This window comes from Marmota flaviventris, chromosome 12 (assembly GCF_047511675.1).
Source record: "Marmota flaviventris isolate mMarFla1 chromosome 12, mMarFla1.hap1, whole genome shotgun sequence".
Taxonomy (NCBI): Eukaryota; Metazoa; Chordata; class Mammalia; order Rodentia; family Sciuridae; genus Marmota; species Marmota flaviventris.
Genome location: NC_092509.1, coordinates 83,159,519 through 83,174,055, shown reverse-complemented (window position 1 = coordinate 83,174,055; position 14,537 = coordinate 83,159,519). Strand labels below are relative to the sequence as shown.

The 14,537-nt window shown below is 35.3% G+C and overlaps 1 protein-coding gene across 1 annotated transcript in view; it reads right to left on the bottom strand.

The window, feature by feature from the left end:
• The window catches only part of Dennd1b (DENN domain containing 1B), a 245,765-nt gene that overhangs the window by 37,925 nt on the left and 193,303 nt on the right, over positions 1–14,537 (bottom strand). Inside the window, exon 15 of the mRNA XM_027945669.2 lies at positions 2,626–2,716. Coding sequence (XP_027801470.2) covers positions 2,626–2,716 — 91 coding nt within the window. The remainder of the gene's footprint in view (positions 1–2,625; positions 2,717–14,537) is intronic.

Sequence of the window (14,537 nt, the reverse complement as noted above, 5' to 3'; positions counted from 1 at the left end):
CCACAATTATACCATACTCAACAATCATTTTATCATAAAACAAACACTAGCAACAAAAATAGCATACAAATTACTACTGTCATGATGTATAGATGCTTCCCTAAATTTTCCTAATTATTTTTGCTTAAAGAAACTTAATTTTGTTCTTCAGTTTTAGTTAATTGTTGATTTCTCTTACAGTGATCTTTTCTGTGCTTGATGTATAAACAAGTCTTCAAGATATGGTCAGAAATATAGGACTTTTGCTTTTATTCAGAGAAGAGAGGGCTTAAGTGCTACTTTTGCTTACAACCTGTTCCCTTATTAATATCTCCTAGTATAAAAACATAGATATGCTATAGTCATTACCACAAGAGCTTTGAAACTAGGTAGATATGTGCCGAGTTTAGACTGGTCTCTACTTCCTATGCGACTTTGAGAGAATTACTGAATTGAGTGCCTTCATATAAATGGACTAGTCAAAATGCCTCTTAGAGTGTAGTCAGAATAAAATGAGAATTTCTGACACATATTAGTACTCAATAAACATGAACAATTACTACAGTTACTGTAAGAGAAATGAGAGTTATTACTGTTTACATTTTACAGGTGAATGTCATGGCAGATATACTCTTCCTTCTCCTGAGTATACTAGATGACACATTTGGAGGAGACCACCAAGAAATATTTTTGGAAATAAACAGACAGATATGTCCTAATTAGTAGTTAGAAGAATATTGCTAATTTTATTAGTCATTTTTCTTATTTCAAATCCTAGTGAATTATGCTTTATTTTCTAAGAATAATCTCCATGTATATCTAAAAGAATGTAAAATACAACTAAAAATAAAATTTGATAGGTATTATTTTAAGGTACTTCTTTATTTACTGAAATGAGTAATTGCTGAACTAGGATTTCCTTTGGGATAGGTTATTTGCTCCCTCAAATTAGAATAAAAGCTCAAAAACATTTTCTGTACTAAATTGTACTAAAGAACAACAAAGCAATTGAAATTGAGTTGAACTAACAATGTGGCAGTCTCTAAGTCAAATGATAACCAGTGATCATATTTCCCTATTATTTTTTAAGTGATAAAATCTTTAATTAAAAAAAATCTTAAGTTATCCTCTTCCACCAGAAAAGCCATCTATTTCTACTTTATTACAGAGGTATCTTGAGCAATGGTTAAGACCACAGAATTTAACTGTATAAAAGGATCATAGTTCTACCCCATTACTGTCACAAGATGTCAACTTCAATTCTATAAAAGCTACTAGCCCCACGGGTCATAAAGATAATGAGACACCAGTTATGTAAATACTGAATAGATGCCTCAAGCAATTTGTCCATAAGCTGACAATATTTTGCTTGTCTTAGTTGAAAAGTAAAACAGCATTATTTTAACACAAAATTTCCATTGAAGCTAAATTTTTCCCTAAGAGCTAAGGAAAGCAAGGAGTTGAATGATTCCATATGCAGCTTACCTACTAAGTCAAATAGAACTTTTTCCCCAAGCTAAATGCTATCAATAAAATGCTGTACCTTAGATAAAGGTCTGCAATTGCAAAATTCATTTGTACTTCTTTTAATGAAAAAAATGTATATTTATTTCTATATTTTAAGGTGAGGAAATAAATCTTATTTAAGAATAAAATTAAAATTTGTTAAATTTATAGATGAATACTTATGACTTTTTATCTTTTCATGTTTTCTCAATTCTAACAACTATTTATTCATGCAGACTAAAAACTTCTTTTCTTCAAATATAACTACAAAGAGTTGAAAAAAACGCTATTATACCAGGTTAAAAACAAACACACCAAGATATAGAGGGAAAAAATCTTTATTTTGCTTGCCTGGTATCTAGAACAATACATAGTAAGGACTCAGTAATACTGCCTGAATGAATGAATAAATGGGACATTTCAAGGACTCAACCAAAATTCTATGTAAGTTGCGACTATATACTAGAACATCTGTGCACAAAACATCAATCTATAAATCATTAGTTGCCCATATAATTATATTTTTGGATATTTACATTTGAATAATTAATTATACTTATGGGAATCTTGTGTGACACCATAAATACAATACACCAGAGGGCTGTAGAATTAGTTATATTTATGTAATGATATACTTTTCCTAAAGCTGAAGTGATCTGCAAAGTAAAATAGGAAAAGACTTCCATAAAATAATACACTTACATAAAAATGCAGAATGAGTTATGGTGTTCACATATTTCCCTTTAGATTATATTACATATGCCATTTCAATCCGAATCTCAGTTTTTAAATTCATACTCAGAAATTACCACTACAATTATTTTCTGGTAGAGACAACTATTTAGGAGGAAAGGCAAAAGGATATATATTTAATGGACTTCTATTATTCATTTGCAGTATTATTAGGAGATTGTCCAAGTCAACAGCTACCAATTCATGAAGACAAACTTAATGCCTTGAATAACAGATATCAAACAAAATTACTTGATATTGATATTATAAGATGAAAAATATACTTAAGACATTATGTATATACAGAAGAAAAGAGTTGTTTATGAAACAGAATATATAAATTCAAGTACAAAAATCAAGATAATTGTTATTTTAAAAATGGATAATAATATTGTAAATAGGTTTTACCTCCACAAAAGCCACCTGAACTGATTTCTTCTTCAAATACATCAGAGAAACCCCTTCCTGCATTTAGTTTTGCCAGTCGACCATCTATAAACTGAAAAGTATCAAATATGTTAATTTTTCATTTACTTCACAATATTAAATTTTCACTTATATCAAAAATATTAATAGCAGATTTTCCCTCATATAATCACATATAATATGATATACATATACATACAGAATAAGAAATTCTCAAAACAATGCAAAGAGCAGGTGCTCAGTAAACAGCAGCCAATTAGTTAAACCACAATGAACAATTACTACAGTTACTGTAAGAGAAATGTCCAGCACAGACTGTAGTTTTCTTAAAAATAAGAAATGGCAAACTATAGCAGTAAAGGTCATAGGCTCTGGAAAGGTAACTCAGTGTACAATCTCCACAGAAGAGTTTGCACAAAAGCACATCTGCCTTGCCAAGAGCCATTTGTCCCTGAGGTTGTATCTTCCCTCACCAGTACCTGTCTCCTGGTGTTACTGCAAACATGAAATTATAATAACTTAGGTTAGTGTTCTTAACATAGCCTCTGACACAGTAAGTGTCCAAGAAATGTCAGACATTACTACTTTTGAGATTAATATTGACTTTAGTGAAATAAAACTTTCCTTGTCTAAACTATTATGTCCTAAAGTGTAATAGGGTGTTGAGAAGTTCTAATCATTTAATAATAAAATAAATATAACTTTCACAATTTCTGGCTTATTTGCTCACTGGATGATCAAAGTTAAAATTATTAATTCAAACATAGTTGAGATAAATACATATTGCTTTGACTATAAGTTTCTTTTAAAATTGTTTTCAGTGTTCTTAAAGAAGAAACTGCAGTGAGATGCAGAAGCCAAGATAAGCATCAAGAAATACTTTTTAAATTACAATTACCTTGCAGGGCACCTCCCAACCATTCTGCCCTGTTCCTACCTATCCCAACATATACAGCATAGTAAAGTCTTGTGGTTTTGCTACTGCATTTGAAAAATATCTCCACATAATTTTATATGATCAACCTCAAGTGAAAATCTGTGATATATTTTATTTTTTTTTATTGGTTGTTCAAAACATTACAAAGCTCATGATATATCATCTTTCATACATTTGACTCAAGTGGGTTATGAACTCCCATTTTCACCCCAAATACAAATTGCAGAATCACATCAGTTACACATTCACATTTTTACATAATGGCATATTAGTGACTGTTGTATTCTGCTACCTTTCCTATCCCCTACTATCCCCCGTACCCTCCCCTCCCATCTTCCCTCTCTACCTCATCTGCTGTTGTTCAATTCTTTCCCTTGTCCCCGCCCCCTTTCCCCTCACAACCTCTTATATGTAATTTTGTGTAACATTGAGGGTCTCCTACCATTTCCATATGATTTCCCTTCTCTCTCCCTTTCTCTCCCCCCACTCGTCTCTGTTTAATGTTAATCTTTTCCTCATGCTCTTCCTCCCTGTTCTGTTCTTAGTTGCTCTCTTTATATCAAAGAAGACATTTGGTATTTGTTTTTTAAGGATTGGCTAGCTTCGCTTAGCATAATCTGCTCTAATGCTATCCATTTCCCTGCAAATTCCATGATTTTGTCATTTTTTATTGCTGCGTAATACTCCATTGTGTATAAATGCCACATTTTTTTTTTATCCATTTGTCTATTGAAGGGCATCTAGGTTGGTTCCACAGTCTAGCTATTGTGAATTGTGCCGCTATGATCATTGATGTGTCAGTATCACTATAGTACGCTCTTTTAAGGTCTTCAGGGAATAGTCCGAGAAGGGCAATAGCTGGGTCAAATGGTGGTTACATTCCCAGCTTTCCCAGGAATCTCCATACTGTTTTCCAAATTGGCCTCACCAATTTGCAGTCCCACCAGCAATGTACAAGTGTACCCTTTTCCCCACATCCTCGCCAACACTTGTTGTTGTTTGACTTCATAATGGCTGCCAATCTTACTGGAGTGAGATGGTATCTTAGGGTGGTTTTGATTTGCATTTCTCTGACTGCTAGAGATGGTGAGCATTTTTTCATGTACTTGTTGATTGATTGTATGTCCTCCTCTGAGAAGTGTCTGTTCAGGTCCTTGGCCCATTTGTTGATTGGGTTATTTGTTATCTTATTGTTTAATTTTTTGAGTTCTTTGTATATTCTGGATATTAGGGCTCTATCTGAAGTGTGAGGGGTAAAAATTTGTTCCCAGGATGTAGGCTCTCTATTTACCTCTCTTATTGTTTCTCTTGCTGAGAAAAAACTTTTTAGTTTAAGTAGGTCCCATTTGTTTATTCTTGTTATTAACTCTTGGGCTATGGGCGTCCTATTAAGGAATTTGGAGCCCGACCCCACAGTATGTAGATCGTAGCCAACTTTGTCTTCTATCATACGCAGTGTCTCTGATTTGATATCTAGCTCCTTGATCCATTTTGAGTTAACTTTTGTGCATGGCGAGAGAAAGGGATTCAGTTTCATTTTGTTGCATATGGATTTCCATTTGTTGAAGATGCTATCCTTCCTCCATTGCATGCTTTTAGCCCCTTTATCAAATATAAGAAAGTTGTAATTTTGTGGATTGGTCCCTGTGTCCTCTATTCTGTACCATTGGTCCACCTGCCTGTTTTGGTACCAGTACCATGATGTTTTTGTTACTATTGCTCTGTAGTACAGTTTGAGATCTGGTATCACTATACCTCCAGATTCACACTTCCTGCTTAGAATTGCTTTTGCTATTCTGGGTCTTTTGTTTTTCCATATGAATTTCATGATTGCTTTATCTATTTCTACAAGATATGCCATTGGGATTTTGATTGGCATCGTATTAAACCTGTAGAGAACTTTGGGTAATATCGCCATTTTGATGATGTTAGTTCTGCCTATCCATGAACAGGGTATATTTTTCCATCTTCTAAGATCTTCTTCTATTTCTCTCTTTAGGGTTCTGTAGTTTTCATTGTATAAATCTTTCACCTCTTTTGTTAGGTTGATTCCCAAGTATCTTATTTTTTTTGAGGATATTGTGAATGGAGTGGTTTTCCTCATTTCCATTTCAGAAGTTTTGTTGCTGATATACAGGAATGACTTTGATTTATGCGTGATGATTTTATATCCTGACACTTTGCTGAATTCATTTATTAACTCTAGCAGTTTCTTTGTAGACCCTTTTGGGTCTGTTAAATATATTATCATGTCATCTGCAAATAGCGATAATTTAAGTTCTTCTTTTCCTATTTTTATGCCTTTAATTTCATTTGTCTGTCTAATTGCTCTGGCTAGTATTTCAAGAACTAAATTGAATAGAAGTAGTGATAGAGGGCATCCCTGTCTTGTTCCAGAGTTTAGAGGGAATGCCTTCAGTTTTTCTCCATTTAGGATGATGTTAGCCTGAGGTTTAGCATATATAGCTTTTACAATGTTGAGGTAAGTTCCTGTTATTCCTAGTTTTTCTAGTGTTTTGAACATAAAGGGATGCTGTACTTTGTCGAATGCTTTTTCTGCATCTATCGAGATGATCATGTGGTTCTTATCTTTAAGTCTATTGATGTGGTGAATAGCATGAATAGCATTTATTGATTTCCGTATATTGAACCAGCCTTGCATCCCAGGGATGAATCCTACTTGATCATGGTGCACATTTTTTTGATATGCTTTTGTATTTGATTCACCAGGATTTTATTGAGAATTTTTGCATCCAAGTTCATTAGAGATATTGGTCTGTAGTTTTCTTTCTTTGAAATGTCTTTGTCTGGTTTCGGGATCATGGTGATGTTGGCCTCATAGAATAAATTTGGAAGAGCTTCTTCTTTTTCTATTTCTTGAAATAGCTTGAAAAGTATTGGTATTAATTCTTCTTTGAAGGTTTTGTAAAACTCCGCTGTATACCCATCCGGTCCTGGGCTTTTCTTGGTTGGTAGTCTTTTGATGGCTTCTTCTATTTCTTCCTTTGTTATTGGTCTGTTTAAATTGTGTGTGTCTTCCTGACTCAATCTGGGCAGATCGTATGACTTAAGAAATTTATCGATATCTTCACTATCTTCTATTTTATTGGAATATAGGGTTTCAAAATACTTTCTAATTATCTTCTGTATTTCTGTAGTGTCTGTTGTGATATTGCCTTTTTCATCCCATATGTTAGTAATTTGAGTTCTCCCTCTTCTTCTCTTCGTTAGCATGGCTAAGGGCCTGTCGATCTTATTTATTTTTTCAAAGAACCAACTTTTAGTTTTATCAATTTTTTCAATGTTTTTTTTTGTTTCGATTTTGTTGATTTATGCTCTGATTTTAATTATTTCTTGTCTTCTACTACATTTGCTGTTGTTTTGCTCTTCCTTTTCTAGGTTTTTGAGGTGTAGTGTGAGTTCATTTATTTGTTGGTTTTTTTCTTTTTTTGAGGAAAGAACTCCAGGAAATGAATTTCCCTCTTAAAACTGCTTTCATTGTGTCCCATAGATTCCGGTATGTTGTGTCTGTATTGTTATTTGTCTCTAAGAATTTTTTTATCTCCTCCTTTATGTCTTCTGTAACCCATTGATCATTCAGTAACATATTGTTCATTTTCCATGTTATGTAGGATTTTTCCTTCCTTCTTTTATCATTGATTTCCAGTTTCATTCCATTATGATCAGATATGGTGCATGGTATTATCTCCACACCTTTATATTTACTAAGAGTTTCCCTATGGCATAATATATGGTCTATCTTTGAGTAGGATCCATGTGCTGCTGAGAAGAACATGTATCCACTTGATGATGGTTGATATATTCTATATATGTCGGTTAAGTCTAGGTTATTGATTGTGCTATTGAGTTCTATAGTTTCTTTATTCAGCTTTTGTCTAGAGGATCTGTCTAATGGCGAAAGCGGTGTGTTGAAGTCACCCATAATTATTGTGTTGTCTATTTGACTCTTGAACTTGAGGAGAGTTTGTTTTATGAACGTTGCAGCTCCATTGTTTGGTACATACAAATTGATAATTGTTATGTCTTGTTGGTGGATGGTTCCTTTTAACAGTATATAGTGTCCTTCTTTATCCCTTTTGATTAACTTAGGTTTGAAGTTGATTTTATTCGATATGAGTATGGCCACTCCTGCTTGCTTCCGAGGGCCATGTGAGTGGTATGATTTTTCCCAACCTTTTACCTTCAGCCTGTGTATGTCTTTTCCTATCATATGAGTCTCCTGAAAGCAGCATATTGTTGGATTTGTTTTTTTGATCCAGGTTACTAGCCTATGTCTCTTGATTGGTGAATTTAGGCCATTAACATTTAAGGTTACAATTGAAATATGGTTTGTACTTCCAGTCATGTTTGTTTATTTATTTATTTTAGTTTGGCTAGTTTTTACTTTTTGGTTATTTTCCTCCCCCTTTACTGAGATACCTCCCGCTGTTAGTTTTGGGCACTATTTTCCAATTCCTCTTCTTGTAGTATTTTGCTCAAAATGCTTTGCAGTGCTGGTTTTCTGGCTGCGAATTCTTTTAGCTTTAGTTTATCGTGAAAGATTTTAATTTCATTGTCAAATCTGAAGCTTAATTTTGCGGGATACAGTATTTTTGGTTGGAATCCATTATTTTTCAGCGTTTGAAATACATTGTTCCAGGATCTTCTCGCTTTCAAAGTCTGTGATGAAAAATCAGTCGTTAACGTAATTGGTTTACCCCTGAATGTAATCTGCCTCCTTTCTCTCGTAGCTTTTAATATTCTCTCCTTGTTCTGTATGTTGGCTATCTTCATAATTATATGTCTTGGAGTTGGTCTATTACAGTTTTGAATGTTTGGGGTCCTGTAGGCTTCCAGGATTTGGTAATCCATTCCATCTTTCATCTCTGGGAAGTTTTCTAGAATTATTTCGTTTAATAGGTTGTCCATTCCTTTGGTTTGAATCTCTATGCCTTCTTCTATCCCGATGACTCTCAAATTTGGTTTTTTTATGACATCCCATATCTCTTAAATAGATTGCTCGTGAGATTTAAGCATCTTTTCTGTGTTGACTATATTCTTTTCAAGTTGATAAACTTTGTCTTCATTATCTGATGTTCTGACTTCTACTTGATCTAGTCTATTTGTAATATTCTTGTTTGAGTTTTTAATTTGGTTTATAGTTTCCTGCATTTCTAGGATTACTGTTTGTTTTTTTTTAAGATATCTATCTCCCGGTAAAGCTTGTTCTTTGCCATTTGAATTTGTTTGTTTAATTCGTTTTCAAAATATACTTTCATTGCTTGGACTTGCTGTCTCATGTCTTCTCTAATATTCCTTTCCATCTGAGTTAGGTATGCCTTGAGTTCTTTCCCTATCCATGTTTCTGATGCTTCTAGGTCCTCCTGTAGATTTAAGTTGTCCTGCATAGTTTGTAATCCTTTTTTCCCTTGTTTTCTCATGTTGTTCACGTTACTTCCCAGCTCTATTTGATTGCTGTGTTTTTGCTCTCTCCTATAGATTTGTTTTGGTTTTATATATCTCTGTTGTCTCTCCTTTGTGTTGATAGACTATGCCTGCTAAAGTGGATTCCGCCGGGAAGGAATTCCAACGGCCGAGCCTCAGTGACGTCACCTCTCTGCTATGGCGGGCCCCAGGCTCCTTGCTGGGGTGTCCGAAGGGGGGGGGGTGGGACTGGACTGTCTCTGGTTGTTTTCAGCTCCTGGTTGGCTACTTTATGAAGGCCTGGCTATAGACCTCTTCCTAGAGTCTCTGTGCCATACCAGCGGCACCTTGGGGTCTAGCCGCGCGGTCGCCAGCGGGCGGGCGGTCTCCAGCCGCCCAGTCGTGGGGGCCGCGGGCGGTTGCCTGCAGGCGGACATTCTCTAGCCGCCCAATCGCGCGGGCAGCGGGTGGGCGGTCGGTCGCCGGCAGGCAGGCTGTCTCTAGCCGCCCAGTCGTGTGGGTGGTCACCGGCCGGCCGGCGGTCTCCAGCTGCCCAGTCACGCTGGCAGCTGGCGGGCAATCGGTTGCCAGCGGGCGGGCGGACTCCAGCTGCCCAGTCGCGCGGGCAGCGGGTGGGCTGTCGCCGGCGGGCGAGCAGTCTCTAGCCGCCCAGTCACGCGGGCAGCGGGTGGGCTGTCGTCGGCGGGTGTGCGCTCGCCAGCCGCCCAGTCGCGAGGGCCTGGCCTCTAGTCCCCTGGTTTCTCCTGCTTGTCCTGGCTTCTCCTGCTAGCCCAGTCTTCCCCTGAGTGATGCCTCTCGGCAGTTCAAACTGTACTCTGAGCCTACAGTTTGCTGGGTGTGGAGGGTGGCTATTGGGAACCCCAGCACTCTATTGTTTTGATTTTTTCTGCTTGCCGCTCCCCCAGTGCTGGCAAGACAGGTTTCGTTTTCGCCGCTGATGGGAGGGGGAGTTGGAGGTCAGGTGACTCTCCCTTTTCCAGCGTCTTTATGCAGGCTCGTTCTCATAATCCCTCCCAGGAAAGCCTAGGAGATATTTTATGCGAATTCCCCGCTGTATGGGAGTTGGGCTGAGTAACACACACCTGTTTTATTGTTACAATCTGTCAAAGACTGGCGGTGGTTACGACAGCTCCCCAAGATGGTGGCCACTGGCTTCCTTGTTGGAGTTTCCATTGTGGGGGATAGAACTGGACCGCTTCCTTCCCCATCTGAAATCCCGAACTCAGCCTGGGGCTCAGTGATGGCACAGCCGGCAGAATTCCACAGAATCCATAGCAACGTTTCTCTCTGCTTGCTGGTCGCTTCTCGGCGGCAAGCCGCGGGGCGGGCCGCGCGGATCAATCAGCCTGGATCTCCGGTCGTACAGTTGGCTCGTGTTTGAGACTCAATTACCGGACCTCGGTGCTGGAAATCCTCCCTCTAGGTTTCGGTGCACCCCAATTTTGCTGTAAATTCCTAACAAGATAGTTTTTTGTCGTTCTAACTCGTTATTCACCTGCGCAGTGACGCGGTACACGGGTTGTGATGCACTCTATTCGCGGCCATCTTGGAGTCCCTGTGATATATTTTAAATGTATATGTTTTACTGTCACTTGGGTACTTTTTATTTTGCTGAAGTGTGACATCTAGAATTAGACATATTGATAACAAAGGTGAAATATCTCTAAAGTTTTCTTGCCTAAAATCCAGAGGACAACATAGAAAAAACTTAAGTTTTTAGCAAGGCTGACTCTAATATTTGAGGATTAACAAAAAATGCTTATATTCATTCTAAAATTAATTAATTCTCACTCTAATTTTTATCCTAGAAATTTAAATTTTAACTGAGTTAATAAAATAGCCCGTATAAATTTTTTCATATATCTGTCAATCAATCAACAAATATATGAAAAAATGTTCAACATCTCTAGCAATTAGAGAAATGCATATCAAAACTACCCTAAGATTTCATCTCACTCCATTCAGAATGGCAACAATAAATGTTTGCAAGGATGTGGGGAGAAAGGCACACTCATATATTGCTAGTGGGACTGAAAATTGGTGCAACCAATATGGAAAGCAGTATGGAGATTCCCTAGAAAACTTGGAATGGAACCACCATTTGATCCAGCTATCCCACTCCTTGGTTATACCCAAGAACAGCATACTACATGGACACAGTCACATCAATGTTTATAGCAGCACAATTCACAATAGCTAAACTGTGGAACCAACCTAGATGTCCTTCAATAGATGAATGGATAAAGAAAGTGTGGTATATATACCCAGTGGAATATTACTCAGCATTAAAAGAGAATAAAATCATGGCATTTGTAGGCAAATGGATGGAGCTGGAGAATATCATGCTAAATGAAGTAAGCCAATCCCCCAAACCAAAGGCTGAATTTTTTTCTCTGATACAAAGGAGCTGATCCATAACGGGTGTAGGTGGAAGTATGGGAGAAATGGAGGAACGTTGTATAGGACAAAGGGGGTGGGGATTGGGTATGGGGGTAGGAATAATGATAGAATGAGATGAACATCAGTACCCTAAGTACATGTATGAAGACATGAATGTTGTGACTCTACTCTGTACAACTAGAGAAATGAAAATTTGTGCTCTATATGTGTACTATGAATTGAAATGCACTCTGCTGTCATGTATAACAAATTGAAATAAATAAAAAACATTTTTTTCACACTTTGCACTATTTTTTATTTGAATCATTAATGGACAAAACTAATTGAGAAGTGATGCATAGAGCAATACAGTATTCTTCATGTGGCAATTTAGGACAACTGACAGCAATAAGTTATATCAGGTTTTCAGAAAAAAATTACATATCAGAATTAAGAAATAATGGCCAATGAATCAGCAGATTCCTGTTCAAAATGTGTTTTGATATCTTTTTGTTACTATAGAATGCTTTTATCCAAAAATTTGGTTAACATTGGTTTAAATAAGCAGCCTAAAATAATAAAGTCTTAGCTTTTTGAGAGTTTGCTTTGCTTTCACAAAACCTAGAACTCTTTAAGCACAGAGACCACAGATGATCTATTTTTAATACCTCCAGATGCTTGGCATGCAAAGGTTTCCTGGCATGTAAATGTACATCGGGTCTGAAGTGTGAAAGGTCTCACCACAACCCACCTTTTACTGGTTTTATAATGTTGGGCAACTTTTTATCTCTAATTCCCCTTGTATGAAAAAGGAATGATTATACACCCTTATGAAGTTTTGTGAGAGGTCATTAAAATAGTATGAAAAGACTATACACTATAGACAGTCTCAAGTATACTGAAACAATGCTAAACATAAGACACTTTTATCTGGTTTAAATCTAAATAAGTATAATGTGTAGAATCAATTCATTTAATTCTACATTGAAGTCAAAGTTTATAACTTATAATGGAAGCATTGGAGAAATGTATGACAACAGATTAGTTTGAAAATAAGGCAGTTTAAAACACATGTAAACTTTCATTTGCATATAATGTCAACATAGCAGTATAAAGCGAATTTAAAGTGATCTAATTTTATAGACTAAGTATCATCTTTTAAAAAATAAAATGAAAGCAATATGATAAATTTAAAGTAATATGTTACTAGCAAGTCCAATGAACTGAGGCATTCTTTTAAAGAACTTAATTTGCTCTAAAAGATTAGGACTATAAGACTTTTTAAAAGGTTTTCATTTTTGTATTTCGGGAAATAATCCATCCATTTTATTAAATGAGTGGAATAGTTCAAGTCAAAAAAATGATAAATCCCAAAACTATTTACTGATTACGCATTTTTGAGTAAGAATAACCACTTTGTGTTACTACACTACTGATTTTAGCCAATAAAAATTAATCACTTGTAAATGCCACGTTGTTATCACTTCTGTGCAAACAATCCTGTCAGTGACAGTCAGACACATGTGAATGTGTACACACGATGAAAATGTTTGTTCTTAAAAGACTATGTGCCCATACATGCATACATTATATATACACATATACAAAATACTGAGACCCAGGAATAAATAGAAAAAGAGTATTAATGGAGAGTATTGAATACAATAGTTCTCCAAACTTTGTGTTTCTATTTTTGTTTTAAAATAATTTTTGCCCCAAATGAAGTTGGTTCATGGTCATATCACTTTAATAACTCTGGAGCACCTCATAGCATGTAAAAGAGATAAAAATATTTTAAGTTACTGCAATGTAGGAATCATTCTGAATTATAAAAATATTTCTGTTGAAAAGCTATGACTATATGATTGGCTATAATATTGCTTAATTAATTGTTACCTATATCATTGTGCAAACATGCATCTTTAGGTAACTGGAAGACATAATTTTGGCAGAATTAGTTTGTTCTTTCAAATAATGAGACATAACACTGTTAATAACATTGAGAACAATACAGATATAACATAAAGCAGGCTGTAGGTAGATTTTTAAGGGAATTTAAGAATTTTCTTTTAGATGATGGTGTTTACATAAACTAACATTTTGCTTTTATTTCAAAAGGAAATTTAAAACCTAGAACTTAGAATGATAAATAATCAAACCAAAACATAATCAGAAATCTTACAAAAATTCATTAATGTAATTTCATAGTATAGATTATGACTTTATTATAAATTATAAATTAATTTAAATAAAAATATATTTAAATAAGAATATATTCATAATTCTCAAAAAACAGGAATATATATAATTCTCAGGATAAGTTAATTTTTCCCTTTAGTCATCAATTGCAAGAAAAATAAATTTTGTTAATTCTTATGACATAATCATAAAGTAGCATAACAGTTTGCAAGATAAGTATTTCAGACAGCAGAGTTGCTCCCTGCTGATCTTGACAGTGCTATCAATAAGGTTTCTCAAAGTATTTTTATCTTCAAATACATATTTTTATAGAAAATTCATTTAAAGAAACTGTTTATTGCTTCAAATGTTAGCAGTACCATATTCATTAAAATAAAAATTAATCATATATATTAATTTTTTAAATACAATTAAATATAAAATGATTATTTAAAAATGAAAAATATAGAGAATAGACTTGATGGCAAGTTTCCTTCCCCAAATTATAAAAATAACATTCTAATCAGTGTCGTGGATGAGAGTTAAACATATTAACCAGTTACATGGTAGGAATGTATCTTTACTCTAAGGGGTAAATTATATGCTTTCCTTTAATTATTCACCAGTCAATGCATTTCCAGTACTTAATCTAAATATCTCTAGTTATGTTATTATCAACATTCTAATGACCTTAGTGATCTACACATATGCTATACAAATATTTAATTACAATCACCCCATCAAAGCTCTGAAGATGTCATTAATTAAATTTTAGGATTTTGATTTTTTAAAAAATATTCGATTTTAAATGTGGGGGAGAAGCTCATGATAAAGACTGTGCTGATGAAATGGGGCCAGTGGTGTTGCTCTAGCAAGCTGAGAAGAGGCAAGATGGAATACTGTTCTTTCATGCTCACTCGGCAGTCCTGTTACTTAAGCAAATTAGCAGGCACTG